This window comes from Amphibalanus amphitrite, unplaced genomic scaffold, assembly GCF_019059575.1.
Source record: "Amphibalanus amphitrite isolate SeventyFive unplaced genomic scaffold, NRLGWU_Aamphi_draft 000007F_arrow, whole genome shotgun sequence".
Classification (NCBI taxonomy): domain Eukaryota; kingdom Metazoa; phylum Arthropoda; class Thecostraca; order Balanomorpha; family Balanidae; genus Amphibalanus; species Amphibalanus amphitrite.
Window position 1 is genome coordinate 1,636,316 of NW_024881503.1, and position 25,275 is coordinate 1,661,590.

The window sequence follows — 25,275 nt, forward strand, 5'->3', positions numbered from 1 at the left end:
ACCGTCATTGGAATGATTCTTTTTTAAACCGTGCAGTGTTTTCGGCCGAAATTTAATAGTTACTACAAAATATTTTGTAATTACGTTTCCACCAAGAATGAATGCCATCAGGGCTAAATTGTTTCTACTTCTGCATTTTGTCAAAAAGCATATAGTGCTGTTATATTGCAGTTTTAGCGCGTTTGTTACAAAATATGAAGCGAATAAGCGTCAGTGTAATTCATCAGTGCCAGAAGTTAACTTGAGGGGAAGCTATGCTAATTGCTCTTGTCCATCCACTAGAAGTTATTAAATATTTTGCTTTGTGTATTCCAAAAGGAGAGGGAATTTTTTTATTTGTGCCTTCATGTCAGAATTGAAGGTGGATCATTAAATTTTCAAGGCAGTTTACAAACAAGTATTTGGTCTTTCTCGTATGTAAGCAGTGGCTAAGAAGAAAAGGTTGATCAATCCTGAAGTTCAGTCATCGTACATCAACTTCGCAGCAAGATTCCCAAGGACAGAGGATACCTATATTGTATACCTGTCCTGTAAATCAAAGCATTTTTGTGCCTGCAAAGGCCTAAGTTCTTTGTGGTGTGTTCGGAGTGAGGCTATATGGCCGTTTTTGTTGTATGTTTATGTGTAGATTGAATATAACTGTGACCCTGTGCTTGTTTGTATACTTATTATGGTCAAACAGGGAACAGCACATTCACATAAGATACTCACCTAGCACCTAACTCATAGCTGTACCCTGCAGGATCGTACTTGTTCATGTCTCGAGCATTAACAAAGCACTTAAGTAGCTTAGTTATCATTTCCCACATTTTCTGAGCATCTAACATGACATACAGCAGTGCAGAGCAGCTTCAGAGAAGAAACACTTTAAATGCACAGACTCACACCAGCCACCCAATGAGCCAGTTCCTCAGTTGACTGTTTCCCTGGATGCAGCTTGGCAAGGTGAGCTAACTATTGGCAAGTTGAAGGTTAGCAGGTAAAATTGAGTTAGGGTGAGTACCTACCTATAACTGGGTGCTACTGCTATGCAGGTCTTGGGTAGGCTGCAAATATGTGTGATGATTGAGGTTAGGTCAGCTGTCAGGTTATTCAGGTATGCTCATTGCTCAGGTCACATTTTTATGGACACTTGGCAAATTAAAAAACTAACATAGCCTAATCTAAGCTAACCCGACTAAACCTACACAACTGCTGACTATAGGAACTAAGCACCTACCTACTTGTGCCTACATCTCATACCATGTGAAAGTAGAGTTCCTTGGTGGAAGATTACCCTCAGTACTTTTTATCCCAGCCCTGTGAAGAAAACTAATACTTCTAAGCTCTGAGTCACTGCTGGCCATCCACAGGAAGAAACGCTGAGACTGAGAGCTTTGCCATTGTATATTGGACCAACAATCACTATCACGAATGACTATGAACACATTATATGATCACATCGTTGCATGGATTGTCACATTGACAATTTTATAACAATCCATTTTTCAAGAAATACAGTAATGATTAACATCAAAATCAACATAAAGGGATTTAGTGATCCAAGCTTTCTCCTCCAGTAGCAATGGAATGATCGGATGTTTCATTTGCCAGACACTGAGTAGCTGATGCACATTACAATCTGCATAGCATCTAAGCATAGTAAAGCTGCCGAAGTCCATTCATTCTAGATTTTTAACTTGATAGTACTAATTTATCTTGCTGTTGTAAGTTATCATTCAATATTCATACCAATACATCAATATGCGCAGTGCGCTCATCAGTCAGCTCAGCGCGCTCTTCAGTATTGCTCCAAGATCTGCAATAATATAGCTTGTTTTCAGCCAATAAGCTCTTTTAATTTTACTTTTTCTTGCTGATATATGAGCCCGTTTAACTTGCGTTTATCAACCAAAATTTCATAACTTCCAGTTCAACTTGATATTGATATTGCTCAGGAGTCAGGACCTCTGTCAGCCTCCTGGATACTTTGGATTGTATTCAGTCACATGCTTCTTAAATATGATAAGTTATCATTCAATATTCATACCAATACATCAATATGCGCAGTGCGCTCATCAGTCAACATTTTCTGGCATGATCCTGCTCAGCGCGCTCTTCAGTATTGCTCCAAGATCTGCAATATTATAGCTTGTTTCCAGCCAATAAGCTCTTTTAATTTTACTTTTTCTTGCTGATATATGAGCCCGTTTAACTTGCGTTTATCAACCAAAATTTCATAACTTCAAGTTCAACTTGATATTGATATTGCTCAGGAGTCAGGACCTCTGTCAGCCTCCTGGATACTTCGGATTGTATTCAGTCACATGCTTCTTAAATATGATATAAGTCAATCTTAAGGGATTCAAAACATCCAACAAAACGACGTACAAGAGTACGGGAACCGCCAGATAAACTTAAAAAGCGCCTTGGAACAGAGCCAAGTGGTGCTCCTCCATTTGTTTGTTTACAATGATTGTAGTGCTGATGTATTATTAGGACTCTGAAGGTCGGCTTATAAAAAAATGAAACGTTTTTACAAAACTTGTAAGGCAAATAATATTTATCTGAAAGAACTAAAATATTCAAAAGCCAAACACTATGAAATACATGAATCGGAACGAAAAAGTAACCCAAAAATCCAGCCTAATCACCGGCTCCTAAAACTGCAACAAAATCAGCACTTTTCCCCGCAACTCGTTGTCCAGACGTAAATGTGCCTGCAGAGACGCAAAATGGCGACATTGTTTTGCCTCTGATGCGCCAGATATGTAATTTAAAAGAATTGGATGCGACTACTAAATACAATAAGAACTATTTTCATCCTAGGGGACACTGGGAAATCGGGGTTTTTGGGTGGGGGAGGGGGGTTTTAGATTCAAACCAAATCTAACCTAACCTAACCTAACCTAACCTAACCTAACCTAACCTAACCTAACCTAACCTAACCTAACCTAACCTAACCTACCACGTTTCCAGGGGTTTGTGCGCTAGGGACGAAAAGGAGTATATCTTAGGTAAGGGTAAATGGAAAAATGTTAGGTTAAAGAGTTCTGGAATAGGCTCCAGGCCGGCCTTCGGCCGGCCTGGAGACAATTCCAGAACTCTTTAACCTAACATTTTTCCATTTACCCTTACCTAAGATATCCCCTATTTGTGGCCAAGGCCACATCATTGGTTCGCGTCGCTAGCAAACACGTTTCTCAATCACCTTCACCCTAAAACCCCGATTTCCCAGTGTCCCCTAGGAGGAAAATAGTCTATTATCGGCATATTGTATTTAGTAGTCGTATCCTTTTTTTTTTTTTTTTTTTTTGCTCGGTCGGCTTAGTGCCATTCCCGAGCAGGGGGCAGTTACTCCGGCAATTTTCGCCGGGCAGCAAGTGTTACGTTAAACCGGTTTATGTGAACCCGGTAGCAAAAACAACGTGGGATCCTATCTTAATGTGGAACCAAAGCTAAGGGAGGTACTTACGTGTACAGCCAAAGAGCCGAGATGTCTGGAGTCGCAAACACAACAGTGGGAATGACTTTTATTAACAATACATGATAGACATGAACACTTGTGAGCTGGTGTCAGTGTAATGGAGCCGGGAAGCTTTCATCGCACTGACAGAAGGTATAAGACCTTCTAGGCTCCAGCCCCCCGGCGGGGCCTTGTTGTGGGGTGTAATGGTCGGGAGAAAAAGTCCTAAATAATAAAAAACCCGACGCCTAACGCAAAGGGCAAAAACCTCGCACCTAAGCCAAAACGGCGCGAGGGAAAAAGCCCTGTAACCGCGATTAATTAATGTGTGAGTTTGGGGGTGAGCCGGGAGACGAGGGCTCTGGTTAGCGTTTTAGGGGCGGCAGCCGCGGCCCAATTATCCAATTAATTATCCAATTATTTAAGGTTACATATCTGGCGCATCAGAGGCAAAACAGCGTCGCCATTTTGCGTCCTGGCAGTTGACGTAGCGTGCTGACGATAGGGTGGTTTCTTTATTATATTTCGGTAAATGGTGCGAATCAAAGTGTTTTGAAGCTGTTTTTTTATGTAATTGACCAAGGAGAAACAGTGAAACATCATCAAAATTGTGCTACTTCAATGTAAAAAACTGAAGTATCGCCGAAAGCTTCCCATGTGTGTAGCAGGGAAGCGGATCGAAAGGGTCTAAAGCAGAGCCACAAAGCTGAAGCTCGTCGAAGCTAAACACATGGAAGCTTTCCAGGTCCAAGACTAACACATAAAATCTTGAAAACATAATTCTACCGAAAAGGCCCCAATCACAACACGTCGACAGTTCTATAAACCACAAGCAGCGCGTGGTCTCTTTTCCCTCAAATAAAAAAAAAACAAAAACAAAATCGGACGACGGTGAAAACGTGAAAACAGAGCTCTGTTCGCAACCCGTTTATTTATCAGCAGGCTGCGACCATGCTGCGGCTTCTTGGCTCCTCATTGGTCGAATTCAAGTGGTCTATTCGTTAGACCAATGAGAGGCCAAGCCGCGCCAGCAAAAACTTCCTTATATGGGGAAAACCGACAGCACGCTGATATAAAAACAGCGACCGAACAGGGCCTGGGTCACCTATCCATGCTTCTATCCTCAGGATACTGAAATCCTTCTCCTCCACGCCGCAACTCCCCTCCGGGCTGGACAGGCAACTTTATCTCATGCGGGCTGCTCCCTTGGAGCGGCACCGCTGCTCCCGAGGGAGCGCACCCCGTAGCCGGGTGCAGTGAGTGCCTTGGGGCTGGGTGGCCTGTCCTCTGGACGGGCTCAGCCCCGGCGACTCACTAGGGTGCCTGCCCAGACCAATGTCTCCCCCTAATTCCTATCATCCTTCCGGCTCTGCAATGGTCTTGTCGACCGAAGGGGCCTAACCCAATAAAACAAACAAACAAAGGGCCTGGGCCACCGTTCCGTGTTTCTATCCTCAGGATACTGAAATCCTTCTCCTCCACGCCGCAACCCCCTTCCGGGCTGGACAGGCAACTTTATCTCATGCGGGCTGCTCCCTTGGAGCGGCACCGCTGCTCCCGAGGGAGCGCACCCCGTAGCCGGGTGCAGTGAGTGCCTTGGGGCTGGGTGGCCTGTCCTCTGGACGGGCTCAGCCCCGGCGACTCACTAGGGTGCCTGCCCAGACCAATGTCTCCCCCTAATTCCTATCATCCTTCCGGCTCTGCAATGGTCTTGACGACCGAAAGGGCCTAACCCAACAAAACAAACAAACAAACAAACAAAGGGCCTGGGCACCTATCCGTGCTTCTATCCTCAGGAATCAGAAATCCTTCTCCTCCACGCCGCAACCCCCCTCCGGGCTGGACAGGCAACTTTATCTCATGCGGGCTGCTCCCTTGGAGCGGCACCGCTGCTCCCGAGGGAGCTGCACCCCGTAGCCGGGTGCAGAGAGTGCTTGGGGGGCTGATCGGCCTGTCCATTTGAACGGGCTCAGCCCCGGCGACTCTCTAGGGTGCCTGCCCAGACCAATGTCTCCCCCTAATTCCTATCATCCTTCCGGCTCTGCAATGGTCTTGTCGACCGAAAGGGCCTAACCCAACAAAACAAAACAAACAAGGGCCTGGGCACATGTGGTGATTTGATCAAGGCTCTATAAATTCACTCGCATAAACCACGTGACAATCACTGTGTAAAAGGCAGCGAGAGGGGGAGAACTTTTCAATAGTCACGTGACCAAATATGCCCTCCGGCGACGTGTTTTCACCGGCGATCCTTGCACGGGCGTGAGGTGTCCTTCACCAATCCTTAACCTTGATGTAGGGCATCGGTGTTCCTTTCCGGGGTTTATTTGGTTTTTGTCATGTTTATGCTGAATTCAACTGTGTGCTGTTTCAATTGAATGATATATTCAAACTCATACAGGACTAGTTTACTATTCAAATATGAATTATCATTTGTCATTGCAATTTGAATTTGAATTAGATAAGGCCAATGCCTTGGTTTTACTAATAAAAATGCCAGCTGCGGTTATTCTTATTTATAATACACTGTGACCTGATCCTCTTGTGCCATTCTTGAATCTGAATATTGCGCGCATTGTGGACAAGAATGGCTAACATAAAACTCATACCAATCGATGAATGTAACATTTGAGTCCCAATGTCCTGTATAGGTGGGTAGGTACAGGCCTTGCAGGTTTTAGCGGTAGGTTTTGCACCCAGAAAATTAAGTGTACTTCAGGCTTTATATTCGTCGTCTTAAGCTTTTAAGTGTTGAAGATGCAATCAACTTGTTGGTTCATAATTGCCGGCCATGATCATGTAAAATGGCTTCATTGCAGATCGATTAGTTTCTGGGATATAACCAGAAATGTAAAAGTTCAAAACCTACCTCTTAATCTTGCGAGAGTTGTACATACTCTGGCGTGCCCACTGCAGTCTTCAGGTACGCGTCAAATGTTTGATGAAGCTCAGTCAGCTCATTATTTGACAGCTCTTGGAAACTGTATCATGCACATATGACTTAAGATTACTCCTAACCTCTCCTGACAAGTTTAATTGACCAACCTGCTCTTTTCAGCTGTCTTTGTTCTAGTCAGCTGACATACAGACACCATGGTTGTCTTGAAATATTTAGTGTGTCTGTATTTGATGATACAAGTCCAAGCATTGTATGAAGATCAAGCGGGGAAGTTTGACTGGTAAGTCTTGATTTAGGGGACTTACATATTTATACAATAACCTGCTCAATGCTCAGGATCAGTTCTGTTGCCGTGCAAAGGCAAAAACGCATATCTAACATTTTTATGTCAGCACAAAATTTTACACAGGGGCGAATTTTGTGTTTTTCGGTCATTGTGGTCTTCCATTGACCAGAAGCGCAGCAATGTATATATCATTCGAAACAGAATAACGCGCTCTACCTATGTACATGCGTATCATCGTCAAAAAATAATAAATATTCATATAATTACTTAAAAGTTTTTCTGCCATTGCAATATTTTCTTTGCTGGGGTGAGCCATGCCAACAACAAACGCGTATCTGGGCAAATCCACACAACGGTAGATATGCGCATTTGCCACTCGGCACAAGGCGGTAGCACTATAGGCAAATACGCGTATTGGGAGATATGCGCACGTGCCATTGGACACAGACGCCACCAGCTAGCTGGAAAAGAGACGTATATTCAGGTGTGCATAATTGCCACAATCGTCCTATCCAACTAGACAACTAACATATTGGATGATACGCTTGTTGTTCCGTGCATGCAAAACGTATGCCCGTAAATGCATATGCACACGTAACTGACCACACCCTGTGATCAATACGGGAGATGCAGATTCACATAGCTGGCAAGACGTTTGTGCGGTGGTATACCTAAATGCTGTGACGCTGTCGTGGATCCTCACGCAAGTGCCTCGTTCCGTAAAAAGGTAAAAAGGTTCCGTAAAAGGCCTTTTAACCCTCGCACTTGTAGAGCGGGGGAGGGGTCATATGGAGTATGGACCCCTCGGTTTTTCGAGAATAACTCGCGCAAAAAGCGGCTGATCGCAACAAAACTTTACTCACCATTGAGTTTAGAAATTTTACACCTACTCGAAACAATTTGATGACCTTGACCCAAATGACCTTTGAGCTGTGACTTATTTCTCAAGACCGTGTTTGGCCGAAATCGCGATTCGGCGTATATCAACTCACATTATCCGCGCGTTTCCAGACTTCCGGGGGGGGGGGGGGTGTTTAAGGTCAAATGAGTTCCTTCAAACAGGGGTAAATTTTGGCACAGGGCCTACTTTGTTTTTACATGCCGAAGTTGGCGGCCAATTTTCTTATTTCTTTCACTGTATGATAGCAAATACGTTTTTAAGTACCTACATATTGATAAAATCTAGTTAATACAACCATAAGATGGCTGTTGGAACTGTGCTAAGAGTAAGACGTGTTCCGGGTACGGCGGGATCAGCCGACGCGGAAAGAGTTTCAGCCACAATTTTGTGTAGGGGAGAGAGGTCATATTGCGCCATGTTCTTAAATGCGCCACACCTTCCTCCTGCCCAAAATTCGATTCGAACGAATACTCGAATGTGTGCATTTACTTCACCACCAATAACTCGCTCTTATTCCGGTCCACGGGGGCAGGTGAGGTGTCTCAGCTTTCTCGCAGACCATTTTTTGTGATTTCCTCTATTTTCTTACGCGAAACAGTCTATTTCGACCTTTGCTAGTGTCATGGTTTATCTTAGAGATAGTGATTCAACTAATAATCATTGTTAATTGCTCGTTTAATGGTAGTTTTGAAAGTTTATCACCACCGTGGCTTCGCTGTCGTCGCCATATTTGAAGCTCATGAAAAATGTGTTCCATTCGTAATTGCGCCCACCCTATTTGCGCCCTATTCTTCAACCCAGAGAAACAGCATCTGGTGGTTGGGACACATTTCATTGAACACTTTGATTATTAGAGCGCTCACCTTACCATTACCTTAGCCTTCACAGCATGAATGGCTAATGGGCTGACACTTTCAAATAGGCTACTTAGTTAGGTGGCAAACCGTTGTTTTAATAGGGCGCTTTTACATGAGAGGCATGGGCGCTTTTTGATGGGGTAGTCCGTAAATGCGCCCTTTGCAGGTGTGTCGGAAAACTTTTCTCTTGTTAATTTTTCTGGGTGTGATACAAATTAGGAGTTGTTATTTGATGCCAAAATAACTGAGGTACAATTTGAGATATCATCAAGCATGACAGCTGGTCATCTTTAGCCGCAATAGGCCGATATCCTTAAGGTGGCGCAATATGACATCTCTCCCCTATAGGGAAACCCTCGTAACTCAACATTTTACCGGCCGATTTTCGTATTTCTTTGACCATTAAATTGCCAGTACATTTGCAAGGCTTCATTGGAGTTTAGACGAGAATCGATTATTATCAGCGGTTACAGCACATTGCAAAGACGGAAATGTCCGGCGCCGGCTCAGTCTATAATTTAGGCGGCTAATAACGGCCAAGGCCGTATATTAGGATAACGGCCGCCGCAGCACCAGGCGGCGGGATGTTTCGAGTTTACACGGTACACTTTTGTTATTAGCAAAGTTTTGGGCCAATTGACTTAATGCTTACACGGCAACATGCGCCACTATTATTATTTTTTCTGAAAGAAATCATGCACTGAAGTCTGAACATTCCACGCTAATAAAGTAATTGCGGGATGAATTATTTGCGTTGAAGCTTCAGCTTTTGTGAAGGCATGTAAAACAATTATTTCGGTACCTACCAGCTTAATTTTCAAAATATTCATAATATTTGTTTTACGCTGGCATGTTTTTTCAACGGGGACTCAGTCTCAGAGTCGGTACATATACCTAATCATCTAAGTCATTACGTAAAACATTCAATTAATAAGCGTTTTTGGAAGTCCCTCAGAAATCAGCCCCGGGCAGCGACTGACTGCCGGCCGGCCGACCGGCCCCGGGTGGCTGGAAGCAGGGGCCGGATTTGTAGGAGCGGGAGCAGCACTCTTTTTCACGTATATTCGCTTATTTATTTAGGCACATCGACATGCAATGTCATTATAACTGATACGATGCGAGATCACAGACCAGAGAATAGAGATCCAGCTTATAACTTATATTAAATGTTTAACCGATGAATCAAATCAAAAGGACGATGTACGTCAGACACGTACCCAGGATTTCGCCCAAGAAGGGGTCACCCGCTCTTGAAGGGGCCCGCGAGTCATCCGGGGGCCCGGGGTCAGCCCAGGCAAGGAATATCCAGGACCTTCGATGGGAAGGGGGAGGGTGGCACGGTGGGTCTAGTCCCACTGGCAGACGGGCCTCTTTAAAACGGTCTTTGTCCTGAGAAAATGTGGAAAATTGGCAAGTAAAGATATCATTCATACCCGAGGAGTGTCCCTAATGTACACTCATGCCCAATGTGCATAGTATTTTACGAGCGAGAGAAGCGAGCGAGCTCCTCTGAGTCACCGGTGTGTGGCGCGCTCAGAGGTGCCAGTGAAAGGCCGTCAGATGCGTTGGTGTTGGGTCCTCACAGGCGCCGTTGTGGGGTCTTAGGGCTTAGAGACACTGGTGGGGCCATCATTGACATGTGTGTGGCCGTGCAAAGTGGCCTGCAAGTGGAAAGTGACCCTTCATAGGCTGGCAAGGACACTCAGAGGGTGGTAAGAGGCCCTCAGAGGCACTGGTACGTTGCCCTCAGAGGCGCCGGTGTGGGGACTCTCAGAGCCGCCGATGTAGGCCCTTAAAATGCGCTGGTGTGGTTCCCTTGGAGGTGGCGTGAGGAGCTTCGCAGGTGCCGTTGTGGTGGCTTTTAGAAACACTGTTGTGGGCCGTGGGGCTATCACAGACTGGTGTGCAGCCATTGCAGCTGATCCCTCATTGGCCGTTACTAGGGCCCTCAGGGGCCGGCAAGGTCTCTCAGAAACCGGCATTGGGCCTTTATGGAGATGATTGTGGCTACATAGGAGCCAATTACATACGTGCTCTCACAAGCGCTGTGGTGTCTTTCCGAGTTGAAGCGCGGCCAGCGCGAACCCTCTGCCACCAACTGGCGCCGCAGGGCCGCTCGGGTTCGAAGGAACCCTAAACCCGAGGACGGGCACGAACCCCCTCGCTCCCTGGCTATGCCACTGAACCCAAGTAATCAGGGACCCTTCAGGTAATCAGGGGCCTCTCAGATGACCAGGGGTTTTCAATTGATCAGGGGCCCACCAGGTGACAAGGGGGCCCTCTGGTACCCAGGGGCCCCTCAAGTAACCAGGAACACCTTATATAGCCAGGGCCCCCTCAGTAAACGGAGGCCTAGGTAACTGTAGGAGTCCCTCAGATAACCAGGGCCCGGCAAGGTCTCTCAGGTCTGTTTTTGAAAAGGCTGTTATTGACGTCAGGTGCGAGCCCTTTGCCACCAGCAGAGGGCCCTTTCAAGCTTTTTGACTTTTGAGGGCCGTTTAACGTCTCTTGAGTTCTCTTTGAAGCCTTCTAAGGGCCCTTTGAGCAGCCGAGGGGCCTTTGCGGCCTTTTGAGGGCCTCTTGACGTCAGCTGAGGACCGTTTGGGGCCTTCTGATGACCATTAGACGCCAATTGAGGACCCTCTGACACCAACTGGAGGCCCTCTGACACCAGCTAAGGGCTCTTTAAGTTTGACGCCAGCTCAGAGCCCTCTGACATCAGCTGGCCCTGGGGGCCCTCTGATGCTAGCTCAGGGCCCTTTGACGCCCTTTAAGGCCTTCTGAGGGCCCCTTGAGACCTTCTGAGGGCCCATTGAGGCTTTTTGAGGGCCGCTTGACACCAGCTGAGGACCGTTGGACTCCAGCTGAGGACCGTTTGAGGCCTTCTGATGGCCATTTGGCGCCAGCTGAGGGCCCTCTGACACCAGCTGGGGGCCCTCTGACATCAGCTAAAGACCCTTTAAGGCCTTCGGAGAGCCGTTTGACGCGAGCTCAGGGCCCTCTGGCGCCAGCTCAGGGCCCTTTGACGCCCTTGAAGGCCTTCTGAGGTCCGTTTGACGTTGGTGAGGGCCCTTTGAGGCCATCTGAGAGCCATATGAGGTCATCTGAAGGCCCCTGGACACCATCTGAGGGCCCTTTGACACCAGATGAGGGCCCCTTGACGGTAACTGAGGGCCGCCCTTTCAGGCCATCTGAGGGCCCTTTGAGGCCATCTGAGGGCCCTTTAACACCAGATGAGGGCCATTTGACGCTAACTGATGGCCCTCAAGACCATCCGAGGACCCTGTCAAGTGTCACGCCATCCGAGGGCCCTTTGAGGCCTTTTGAGGGCCATTGCAATTTCACCACAATCACCCTGGCTGCGCTACTGGGCATTTTATGGACTCATATGAGACTGCTGGCGAACGAGATGGGCCCTCCCGGTCTTTTCAATCTTTATTTCATCTCATTTTTACACGGTCTTCGGCGGTCTAACTAAGGATTAGGGACCCCAAACTCGAATGGAATGGTGGGGGGCACGGGCCCGTGTGCCCCCTCCCCCCTCCTTGTGTGCGCCCTTGGGAGTGAAAACATGATAATGATAAAGAAATGTTATCATCTCATTGTCCTCATTATCATATAGTGAAATCCAAAGAGCAGTGTTGCCGTTGGGAATTTTCGACACGTACCAGATTCTGAGTGAAAACGTACCAAAACGAACCCATTTCGTACCATATGGGGTATGCCTATGTACCAAGTTATGTACCATTGTATAAAATACACCAAAACGTCATAGATCACCAAAATTCTACATCAATTCCGGTCAATTCCTGTGTTTGGTGCTCATATTTGGATATATGCGACATCTGCTGTCCGTATCCACTTCATAATATGATTTGCTTTAACCGCATTGATGTTACGTAATACGTCATCAATGCGGCTAGTCAGGCTAACAATAATTGTAACTTGTCATACCTTGCTAAGGTATAGTTATAGTTCGTTTTTTTTTCAACACCGGTTTGGCTCCAAGCTCATTATCGAAGCTCTCACGTTAGTTTTGGCAACTTCGGCGTCTGGCCAATAATTTATAACCGGTAAAATATTCAATTTCAAATTATGCTCGTTGAATACAAGCAAATTGTATCTTCAAAAATTATCATGCTATGATGACGTCACTGGTGGCAGCTGGCAGCTAATATTCCTACGGTGGCTTAATGTGTCGACGAATTTAAGGAAAATTTCAGTTTCATTGTTTCCGAGGTCAGAACGGAGTTAACAATTCCGTCCATGACCTAATAGGTACTGGTTATACATTGCATTGCAATGCAAGTTCGACAGCATCGACAGCATGACATCATCACTGTTCCAATGTTAAGTTCTAAAAAGTACGCATGGAATTTATCGGGAATAAATCACATGTTAAAATAAGGCGACGTCACGGACGTATAAATTAACGTTTATTTTACGTCCGTTTATTTATAGACGTTTATTTATACGTCCGTGGGCGACGTTCGATTTTCTCAAGCTCAGTTTTTGGTCGTTTCGCTAGGTAAAACGCGTGCTTAGTCGAAAAATGTACTTGGATTCAAACCGGTTTTGAAAAAAAAAACTGTAAGAATATGCTTAGGAAGATGCTTATTTAAGTGGTCTTTCTGTTACAGCAAAATCGTTTAAATATTGATTCTGATTGATTTTTGGAGGCAGAAATAAATATAAATTTCACGTAAAAAAGAAATGCTTGCGCGAAACCGTGAAATGTACCAGATTTGGGCCTCAGTGTACCAGCGTACCAGAAAGTGTTGAAATGTACCAGATCTGGTACAATCGTACCATAGCGGCAACACTGCCAATGAGCAAGAACTTAAATTCGCAGATAATGCTGGTTACGAGCATTTCCCTCTTCACGGCAGATTCACTCATCGAAAAAAGAATCACGTGTTTCACTTCGATACCTCCGCTCAGGAGAAGCGGTCAAAAACGCATATCTGGGCAAAGTTCGTCGAATGAACATAATTGAGAACCGTTCCACCACGACAAAAACGCACATCTACGTTGCTCGTTCACTGTTTACCAAGCCAAAAACGCGTATCTACACAGATATGCGTTTTTGTCTGGGAATGCAAAGACATTATTGCACACGGAGACCAACAATACGCATATCTGCAACAGATATGCGTTTTTGTTTTGGGAGGAGGATTATTTAATCCAGACGATTACCAGCAGGGAGTAGATATGTAAAAGTTATGTGTTTTTACCTCTGTGGATGCCGGTCTAATTGTGGTGTGTGTGCTTTTTCCAAACTTATATATGAAATATTTAGTTATTAAATGACGTATAGACTTTAATATTGATATGAACATGTGTAGCTCATAGAGAGGAATCGAATGGTATAAAAAAACAAATTTTGCCAAAATTGTTAGTTATGCGTTTTTGCCTTTGCACGGCAGAACTGTTCCCTTCATGCTAGTGAAGTGTTCTTGCTCTCATATAACTTCACATTTGACACATGCTAATGGTGCTGCAACTTCTCTTGCTTTCTTTTAATGAAGTAGAACTAATGTGCAGTGAACTTTAGTAGGTCCTACTTAACTTGTAAAAGTGTGAAACAATGTATCTTATGAACCTCTGCATTGTTTTTTTTCTTTTACATGGTATTTAACTTAAGATGTTTCTAATATGGGTATTTAAGCAACATTACCAGGAAAATGATTTATCATACTAGGTATAGGCTAAAGCTGTTAAATTGTACCATGCTGATTCACCCCATGCTGCTCTGCTGTGCTGTCAGTTGTACTGTGCTGTCATTCTGAACTGTGTCATGCTGTGCTGTGCTGACCCAATGCCGCCGTCTCCGTGCAGGCACCAGCAGCTGATGGGTCGGCCGCAGCTCGTGCTCTCCAGTGAGTCACAACCGCTGGTGGTGGCCACAGAACAGAACGTGCTGGCCGCGCTCAACCATCAGACAGGTGCGCTCAGCAGAGAGGTCGGGAATTACGTCGCCGGGGCGCAGTGGCCGCAACTGGCTGACTGATAGCCTGTATTGTCTGTATCGTCTGCCTGAGACTGTTTTATGTATTCGAGCGTGTTAACGTTTTCCTCTGCGCCGAGCTTATGACGTGTGTACGTCTTTGCTGTCCCTCTGACGTGTTTGTCTCTCTGCGGCCAGGCGCTCTGCTGTGGCGCCGCGTTCTGGAGCGGGGTGCCGCCGGCCAGCTGCGGCTGCTGCTCAACTCGGACGGCGAGGTGGTGACCTTCTCTGGACCGAACCTGGTCCGGGTCTGGAGCGCCCCAACCGGCCAGCTGGTCTCCGAGACCGCGCTCGACCTCCCTGAGACTACCGGGTAAGACGTTTGTTTGACGGAGCGAGAGGGGGGGGGGGGGATCGACCTCCCCGATAGTGCTGAGTAAGACTTACGGATGACGGGGAGGTGGGAGAGACCGCTGTTGGCCTCCCAGGTGGTGAGACCAACGGGTGACGGGGCTGGAGGGAAGGGAGGCCGCCCAACACGGTCTAGCTGTCAGAGACACCCTTTGATTTCTTCGTATCGCTTTTCAAACTCTGTCATATTTTTGACTTGAATTGATAAAAGCAAGGCATATTAAATGTAGCTGATGCCATTTTAGCCCCCTGCCCTGATGAGCCTCAAATGGTGACTGGCAATGCCACAAAGTTGCGAGTGACGTCGCAACTAATGCACCGGAGCAACGCAAACCTCCAAATGATATGCTTTTCGTTGGGGGTATTATGCAGACTCTTACCGTTCCCAACCGGTCGGACGTCCCCAGACAAACCTTCGTGCTGTCGTCGGGCGCCCGCGAGCTGGCGGTGGTCCACCTCTCCTCGCCCCGGTCCGAGCTGCACCGAATGTCAGTGGGCTCCGACCAGCACACCACGGAGAGCCTGGACACGCCATGGGCCGACGGCGCCAGGTCAGTGGCGTACGGGTGATGCTGGGTCTTTGAGGACTGTGTGCGGAAGTTTGTGTAGAGTTGTTTGTTTTTATTTGATGTAGTGTGGTGTAAAATCTCGCAGTTAATGCGGCTCTGCGATGACTGCGTACGGTGATAAGGCTGTAGCAGGCTGCGGGCTGGTTGAATGCGTATTTTTTCTGTTTATCGGATGCAGGAAGCATTATATGACAGTGAAGCTGTTTTCATACATCACGAGCTACTAATAACAAGCTTAAATAATGTGTCCGTCTGTCCTTTTGGCCTCATTTGTTTGTTTGTCCGGGAAACCGCTGCTGTGTCCGACTCTACTGACCTGTTTGTCTGTCTGTCAGTTGTGTGTGATCTGTGTGTCAGTCTATTTCAGACAGCTGCTGTACTATTCCCTGTCTGTCAGCTGTTTGTCCGGCCAGGAGACGCTGCTGTGTCTGACTCTACTGACCTGTTTGTCTGTCTGTCAGTTGTGTGTGATCTGTGTGTCAGTCTATCTCAGACAGCTGCTGTACTGACAACTGGCCTATTCCCTGTCTATCAGCTGTGTGTCCGGCCGGGAGACGCTGCTGTAACTGACTACTCACCTGTCTGTCTGTCTGTCCCTCAGCTGTGTGTCCGGCCGGGAGACGCTGCTCTGCCGCCACTCCTCCCAGCTGTACGTCCTATCGGTCGGCTCGGCTCGCTCAGAGATCACCGCGGTACCGCTACCGCCGGCCGCCGCCGCGCCGGCCCAGCTCCGCCACCTCGGCTCTGACCTGTACTCGGCCACCGGCGCCGGTCGGCTGACGGTGCTCCGCGCCGCCGCGGGAGGCGTTACCACGGTCCGGGAGGGCGCCGGGGATATGGCCTGTCTGAGCGGGCCCGACGGACGACAGACGATCTATGTGGGAAACAACAAACAGGATAAGGTGGTGCCGGTGAGTGGATTGGACACTGGACAGCCGGCGGGCACGGGCTCTGTCCAAGTCGGTAATCTGTAGCGTCTGGCTGAAATGTAGTGACTCTGTTTACGTATGTTTTTCCCCCAATTCGATATATTGCATCCATCTGTCTATATTCTATGCATTATCTTCCTTTCCTCGAGCGACGCATTTTGAGACTGGCTCGATGGGATGCGTGTTTTAAATGTTGCACCCCCCCCCCCCCCCCCCTATTCCGTGCGATAGTCTTAGGTGGGTGTGTCTTGCCAGTCCTCGTAGATTGTGCGGGTATATTATTTCCTTTAACCCGCGCCCCGTGGGGGGGGGGGGCCGAAACGGCCCCTCCCTGTCCTTTTCCGTCAATATCTCCTAAACGGCTGACGGTCAATACCAATTAACGTTCAGGACCCCTCCGGTCATCAATTTTACACATTGTGACTAAAAATTTTTCCAGAGGCTATGATAGGTTGACCACAAATGACGTCAGAGTGACGTCATGTTCTGTCATTTTCGACCGAAAAAAGACCTTCGCGAGAAGACCTGTCAGGCCTACAGCTTTGAAGATACAGAAAAATGATCTAACATAAAAGGTGTTGAATTGACAGGGCTACAAAACTGCTATCTCGGATTTTTGAGATTTTTGAGTTTTGACCCCCAAAAATAAAAAAGCATTTTTTTGGATATATTAGCCAAAAAATCAAAAAAGTTTTTTGAGTTTCGAGAAAACCGGAATATATGTGATAGTACCTACCGTCTTCTATCTTCATACCAAATTTCAGATCGATACCTCCTTTTTTGGCCAAGTTATAGCGAAAAAACTGTTCAAAAATGATGACGTCAAATTTTCAAACTCAATTTTTGGCAATTCTAGACCTCGTAGAGCAGAACAAAGACCACCATTAGACTCCCCGTGACGAGCTGCATCGAATCGATACCCATTTTATGCAAAAATATGAACTTTGAAATTTGACCTAATTTGACCTGACCTTGACCTGACCTTCACCAAAATGTGACCCAGGCTGGCCACAAAGGCTGCCTAACCCACATAATCGCATTTGTCATGTAAAATGGACCATAAAACATGTATATTCACACGTCACTTTCATATTGTGACCCCCGGTGACCTGACCTCGCTGTGACCTGACATGGTATCAGTGACCTCAGATAGTAAAGTATGTGTTTGACGAACAATGTACCATCGATGGTTTTCAATAAATTACCAATTTACTCGATTTCACAACACATTTCTTGAAATGCCTGTGAACGGTGAAAATCCGACCTTTGACGTGACCTGTGACGTCATCAGTTTGATCTAGGTCAATGAAATTTGGTCACAAGGTAGTTCCCCGGTGGGCCTATCGAACACCGTTTGAATTTTGAAAATCGGCCGGTAAATTTCCGAGATCTTAGGGGGGGGGGGGGGGGGCGAAACGGCCCCTCCCCTACGGGTGGTAGGGTCCGCCGATAGCCCTACGGGGCGCGGGTTAAAGGTAGTGTGCCAGCTTTCCTGGACCATATGGAGTTAATGACCCGGATAAGAAGAACCGGACTTTTAGAACTTATTCATACCTTCAAAACTCATGGAAACGTCTTAAATTCTTCAAATTTTGAGTACCCCAGTGCGAAATTCGCCCCGACGGGTTGTCGGTCGTACCCCAACCACATTTCACACCACTATGAGCAATAAATGCACACACTAAAATCGCTATTACCGATAGGCTCATCCAATCAAGTTTCGATAAACCCGTTCATCATCATCTCCTGCGGTTTCGATCACGCCTGTTAGGTGGCTTCTGCTCATACTTTGTGGTGCGGTGGTGGTGCGTCGGGCCGCGCGCTCTGATTTCGGCCAAGAAAATGCGTCAGCTGATCATTGTCATTTCTGCCACTTTCGTGTGGTGAGATGGGGTCATAACTTAAGAGACGGCTGTTTCATATCAATTATTTTACATAAAATCACATTTCAAACCATAAATTAATGTTCGACAGCCAAATTAAAGAAACAATACCAATACAGGCTTACAGTTTAAGTTCGACATTGTGTTGTCTACGATTAGACAGCTGATAACTCATTCCCGTACGTCATAACTCTATAATGACCTTTGCTTATTTTCACATGTGCGCCGCATTCGCGATTGTTGCCGACGCCTGTTTGCAGGTCAGCCCACTACAGTTGTTATACATATCGAAAAACCGATAAACTTTTAGGCGAAAAAAGGACTATTCCAGGCCCATTTTTGATTTTTTATTGCGATATTAGGTAAAAACAGAAGCTTCTTATCCTAGGAAAAATAAAATGGGAAATCATTGGAAGGTGGCACACTACCTTTAAGTGGTGCAGTACTTACAATTACATATCGTCTCTGTGTCTGTGTGCCGGTGTGCCTGCTGCTTTCTCCAGTCGCGACAAGCCGGCTTTCCCTGCAGTTCTAAATCGATTTAGATTTAAACCTGTCATGGATACGTAGCTATTAGGTATTAACGCTGTCTCGGTACTACCCGCCTCCAGGCGGTGCAGTTCGAGTCGGTCTCCCTGTCTGGCGGACCGACGTCGGCTCCCACCGGCCGACTGCAGCTCTCCACCCGTCACGGCCCGGTGGACGCCTGTCACGTGCTGACTGCGCCCGGCTCAGCCGCGCCGCGGATCCTGCTCGTCGGGTCGGATGATGCCGTCACCATGATCCAGCTCGGAGGTGAGGCTACTGAGAGGGCCGGATTATAACGGAGGCGGGTGGTGTGGTACGCTGCCGCACGGCTTTTGGCTGGGCTCATTGGTGGCGAAAGCTTTGTGTTCCTTGGGTCTTTGTCGGCATGCTAATGTCTCACTTAAGACGCTGACCCCCGTTCTGCACGCTCTGCCGTCAGATGGCGTTCTGTGGACCCGCGAGGAGTCGCTGGCCTCCATCCTGGCCGTGGAGGTGGTGGACCTGCCCATGTCGGCCAACCAAGTCAGCATTGAGGAGGAGTTCGGCGACCAGGCCGGTGAGGGGACGCAGCGCGCGGTCGGCGGGGTCCTACTTTAGGCGTACTCGGCAGCTGATTCTGAGACTTACCCGGCTGAGACGGTTTTCAGTCGAAGCGTACCCAGCTGGGACGCACTTAGTCGAGTCGTACTTAGTCGAGCCTCACTCACTGCTCACTGCTCATTACACTATGCAACAGTCAATTTGTTCCTGAGTAACGACCGATTTTTTTAACTTATTGGGTGTCATTATAACCGAAATGGGTATTTGTTTTGATCTGACAATGCTTTTCCGGTTTTCAAAGACGATTTTCGATTTTTGGCCCCGAAATTCGGTTTTTGGCCCACCGTGTCCGGTGTAATTGAGTAATCGACTCGTGGTAACTTTCATCGCCTTTTTTATGCCACAAGCTTTCGAATGATATCCGGTTTTGCATATTTGCGTGTAAAAATAACGTCATAAATCTATGTTAAAGTACGAAAATGTTGAAATTTTGTAAAAATTTGACTTTTTTCAATTTCATTTCAAAATAGAGAAAAAAAAACTAAAGACCCTATCCAAATTCTGAGCCCAGTTCCTTGAAGAGCATTCAATTTCCGTTCGGAAGGTACTATTTTATTGCATTTTATCGGTTTACTGTGGCCGGTGGCGTCCAGATTGAGTCACTGGAAAAACGGGCCCCCAGCCATTTCCATGACAATATGTGTTCAGTGCATGAAGAACCATTCTAACAAATGGAGGTACAGATCAAGATTCTGAGCGACAGGACTGCTCAAAAGTAAGTTCCTGCGTGTGACCCGAGGTCACAAGGGGTCAACAACATGACCTCAGTTGACCCCTCGTTGACCCTATGGCGTTAACATACGTTATCAGTTTAATGCTATGTTATATGACCTAGGATATATGTTTAGGTTAACTCAATCTGGACGCCACAGGAATCCGATAAAATGCACTAAAAAAGTACCTTCCGAACGGAAATTGAATGCTCTTCAAGGAACTGGGCTCAGAATTTGGATAGGGTCCTTAGTTCTTTTCTCTATTTTGAAATGAAATCGAAAAAAATGTCAATTTTTTACAAAATTTCAACATTTTCTTACTTTAACATAGATTTATGACGTTATTTTTACACGCAAATATGCAAAACCGGATATCATTCGAAAGCTTGTGGCATAGGAAAGGCGATGAAAGTTACCACGAGTCGATTACTCAATTACACCGGACACGGTGGGCCAAAAACCGAATTTCGGGGCCAAAAATCGAAACTGTCTCTGAAAACCGGAAAAGCATTTTCAGATGAAAACAAATGCCCATTTCGGTTATGATAGGACCCAATGAATAAGAAAAATTCGGTCGCTTTCCAGGAACAGAAAATCTTTCATTTTTTGTTGCATAGTGTTACTCAGCTGTGCAGTCAGCCGGCTGCACTCAGCCGGTCTAAAAACTCAGCAATGCTGGATTGGACAGTGGACAGCACACATCCCATCATTACCGATTGGGACAGCTGGGATGCACCGTGCACTTTCCAGTCTTTCACTGAGACAGCGTTTTTTCTTGCTTGACTGTTTATAAGCTAACGATAAATCGTTCGTCAAGTCACCTGACGTGAATTAACGAGTATGATGTATGGGAATTTTTTTACTACCTGTGTTTCATTTTTTTTTTAGTGTAACTACACCTAGCTGTTGAGTGAAAGGTATCTAACCCCGTCCTTCTGTGTTCCATGTCCATTGTCCAGCGGACCCGATCTCTGCTCTGCTGCTCCGGATGAGCTCCCAGTGGGGCCAGCTGGCCGCCCTGGCCGCTGGCGTGGTACGGCCCACCCGGGACCGAGCCGCCGACGTCAACCACCTCACACGGGACAGCTTCAACACGCACAAAATGGTGGTGCTGGTCACCGCGGCGGGAAAGGTGGGTCCTGGGACGGGGTTACGGGGTATGGAACTGGATAGGGATGAAAGAATGGAGAGATGGGGATATGGGGAGCTGGCGTCTGTAGTACATGGGATCCGACGTATGTGCGACATAGGGCAAGTATCCATGGGAAATAAGAACGAAGCATGGACTGGTGTATATGAGACATGGAATCGAGGTCTGAAATGACGGGACCAGGACTTGGGACTGGTGTCCGTTTGGTAAATCACCTTTGATTTGCGAAGAGTTAAAGTATTTTCGAGTAAACTCCGCAAATTGGAGAGTTGAAATGCTTCAGTTTGCGATCTACTGGACACGAAATATGAGACCAGCATGTGTGGTATCCTATCCCGACGTGCGTGGGAACCGATACTGGAGCCAGGAACGGACGTCTCGGTGACCTAAGCGAAGGACATGCATTACGCAGCGTTTTCCCACGCGCGCTACGCAGCTGACGAGTCGCGACATCCCTGCAGCGCTAGAAGTGCGCACGCTCGAAGGCGCCAATTGCCTCCTATTGACCGTTACAATGACGGAAATCGATAGTACGTATTGACGATTCTGCGACTGACTATGCATTATGCAAAGACATCGTAGGAGGGCTAACAATGATAGCGTAAAGCGGATTTAACACTTGTCACTAGCCTATATTCCTGATATTATGCAATTGTATATTGCTGCTTAAGATGTTTTACAGTGAATTAATGCGTTTTCTGATACACCGATCGAACATTCTGGTGCATCCCTTTCTTGTGTACAATTGAACAGGTCGATTGTGTGTTCGGTTTTCGTGAAAATATCAACACATCCGCCTGATTTTTCCGCTTCTAAACGTTTGTTTATCGTTTTCTATATTGTATTATTCAAGGAAAAGTTTATTAACTGTAAACAATATTTCTCTTTCTCAATAAAGATATATCTATACCAGAATCAAGTTATGATTTAATACTTGAAAAAAGGTTTACAGTGATATTTCTTACAATGCTGATCTTGGAAAGTAAAGCTCTCACTTAAGGCTGCAGCTGACAATAGTTTTCGCGTTTTCGGACGATGCATTACAATAAAATGTAGCGAGAATAAAAGCATTGCCGGAATGGTTTCAAAGATTTGGTTCGACGACTCTTTTGCCATCTAAACAAACATTGCTCACACTAACACTTAACAGTAAACACAACTGCACAGACATATTCTGTCAATTGCTCTACACATAATTCAAGGCTATCACAAGGCCGATATATGCTAGCATGATTCTTGAGTCTGGAATGGATATTACCATCGCATCGCTGACTCATGGTTATAATGCTATTTATACTGAGCATCTTATTGTTTTGCGAGTTGGTCTAGGCATGGACATTTGTTTGAACTTATTTTCTACATTATTTTCCTTTGATCAGAAATATGAAGTTTCCAATGATGTTGGGATTTCCTGGAACGTAAAAGCCAGTCTGCACCTCACCAGCTCATTAATTGAAAACAAATCTGCCTATTTATGGCGCATTGTTTTGTGCCGTTTCGCCAGCGTTCTTTCGCGCGTTTTCCATTCTTTCCGTCCTTTTCACGGCCTTTTTGTCACCCGTATTCGCCATTCGGTAACAATGGACGGAGACCGCATGGACTGATATTAGGCAGGGCGTAAATGCCGGTGTTGCCGCCACGTCGAATGGCATTTGTGAGCTCGTCACTCCCAAAGAGAGCGATGGCAGGACCTCGCATATCTCTCTCTCTCTCTCTCTCCCTCTCTCTCTCTCTCTCTCTCTCTCTCTCTCTCTCTCTCTCTCTCTCTCTCTCTCTCTCTCTCTCTCTCTCTCCCTCTCCCTCCCTCGCTCTCCCCCGCTCTCCCGCTCCCCGCTCTCCCGCTCTCCCTCCCCTCCGTCTCTTTCTCTCTTTTTCACTCTTCCAGTCTTTTTCTATGTCTCTCTCTGTTTTTTTTTCTCTCCCTCTCCCTCCCACTCTCTCTCCCTTCCCCACTACTCATTCCTATCCGCCCGTGCCCGCGTCGGTTTTCCTCGTTTCATAGATCCTGTTCAATCATGTAACCCACGGGGAAAATCGGCACGGGTATCGCGGCAGGGTCGCTGGTGTCAAAGGCAGCTACAGCGACGCACTGGAGTCGGGGGACAATTCTGGACAAGTCGACGGCGTAATCCTCCCCGCACCGGGCTGCAGGGTGACTTCAAGGGTACAATTTACGTTATGCTTATGTAAGTAAATCGCTACATATACGTTCTACTTGAACGTCAATCAATGGGGTGACATTCAGCCGTTTCACGAAGGGGCGTTGAAATGTTTACAGGGCCTGCCCGATTAAAACCGACCTCTAGCGGTGAGGTCTGAGCTGTGTTTGTTTGCTTGTTTGTTTGTTTGTTTGTTTGTTTGTTTGTTTGTTTGTTTGTTTGTTTGTTTGTTTTGTTGGGCTAGGTTCTTTCGGTCTAACGAGGCCATTTCAGAGCCGGGAGGATGATAGGAATTAGGGGGGGGGGGGGAGGTGGCATTGGTCTGGGCGGGCACCCTGGTGACTCCTCAGGGTTGAGCCCATCCAGTGCACAAAAGGCGGGCGGCCGCATTTAGCGCGACAAAAATCATGTTAGTGACCTCCGACAACAATATACAATAACGATGCTTTTTAACTAAGAAATGACTGGGGCATTCAGAAATACAAAAATTAGCTTGCTGGCACTATGCCATTAACGCTAAAATTAGCCAAACTTTGGAAAATGTTTACCATCTATCACATGCCGGCCAATCTGCTAAGTTCAACGCGCTGTGTTCGTCGCTTTATCAAATAGAAACTATCCGACAGTAAGCCTATGTTTTGAAGTTTTACGATGACCAAGGACATAATCAACACAGAGATAGGTATTTCACTTTGCATAATTCCTCTGCACAATATCTTCATGCATTTTTTGTCAGAGGTTACGAACGATGCTTTATAAAATCCCGCCTTTCTTTTCAAGCAGCCCTGTCCCACGGAATCCCACGCCGTAGTTCTGTTTTTTAGTTGATATGAGTGTTTACCTTAAAGTTGCGAATAAATTTAGCTGCTTTGCCCTGCGATCTTCGGGATTATAACCATTTTTGTACGGCGCGTATATGCCCAACCCGGCCGCCCGCGCACCGAGGCACGCGGGCGGGCGGGCGCCTTGGGCGATACGAGTCATGTCGCTGACCCTACGAGGTATTAAACAGCATGGCAAACAAAATAGCTATCTAAAAATTTCGAAAATATAAAAATCCCTAGATCTAGGGACTTTCTAACTCAAAATTTAGATTTCTTGGGATATTTTTGAAATTAGGAGAAATTTTCAAAAAAAAACAATGTATGTCAGAGAACTCCTTACGGGCCTTACACATGCCAAAAAATCAAAAAAATATCGCTAAAACTGCCAAAGATATAGCAATTTGAATGACTGAAAAAGTAGCGACTGTTCTCACGAGTTACGACGTCACAATATTTTCAATATTTGTGCTTGAAATCAGTCAGGAGTAATATTTATGACACTTATTAACTTCTTCCTGTCTGAATATGATCCTTTAAGTGACTGAAGTCACTTTTACGTAAACAATTGTTTTTCGTTGTAAACCGGTACAATTTGACCTTATTTGACCTTCCTGTGACGTCATAGGTCCAGGAAAAATGGCCAAGGAGGTTTCTATGGCTGCATATATATGACATGTCTTCAGAAAGACTCGAATATTCACAATTTAACATACCTTTCCTTACGATTCACAAAAGTGTTTTCTGATTGGTCGAGGCTGACCTCTGTTGTGAAGTCATAGGTCATCATCCATTCAGGTAACTATCCACACGCCAGATCTAGGTATCATATACATCATATCCAGACTCATTTTGGAAACACAGATTTCATTTTATGACCGACTTTCCGTCATTGTAAATTGAACTGATTTGACCTTGTTTGACCTTCCTGTGACGTGAAAGGTGAAATATCAAGGCCATCAATATCATATCTTGTGCATCTCGATAAGCTCTTTCGAATGCCGTTTGAATTGTTCCGATCCGGCTATTGGTTACGGAGATACGACGGGGGGCCCTTTGCCCCCCCCCCCCCCCAACAGGACGTGGAACCTGCCAGACCTCAACGGGGCGTGGGTTGAAGCATAAACATTTCACGTATTTCATTAGTAACTGTACTGCTTTACTGCTCATACCTGTA

At 46.3% G+C, this 25,275-nt stretch overlaps 1 protein-coding gene across 4 annotated transcripts in view; it reads left to right on the forward strand.

Moving 5' to 3' along the window:
- Positions 1-5,696: 5,696 nt before the first annotated feature.
- Positions 5,697-25,275, forward strand: part of LOC122378893 (ER membrane protein complex subunit 1-like) — a 36,067-nt gene continuing 16,488 nt past the window's right edge. The window contains exons 1-9 of one of the 4 annotated variants that reach the window (XM_043360557.1): positions 5,697-5,740; positions 6,504-6,624; positions 14,227-14,333; positions 14,534-14,708; positions 15,154-15,297; positions 15,917-16,226; positions 18,739-18,922; positions 19,095-19,211; positions 20,928-21,100. In XM_043360557.1, coding sequence (XP_043216492.1) covers positions 6,539-6,624; positions 14,227-14,333; positions 14,534-14,708; positions 15,154-15,297; positions 15,917-16,226; positions 18,739-18,922; positions 19,095-19,211; positions 20,928-21,100 — 1,296 coding nt within the window. In that variant the 5' untranslated portion in view covers positions 5,697-5,740; positions 6,504-6,538. The other 3 variants (XM_043360542.1, XM_043360550.1, XM_043360536.1) reach the window with 3 other exon arrangements.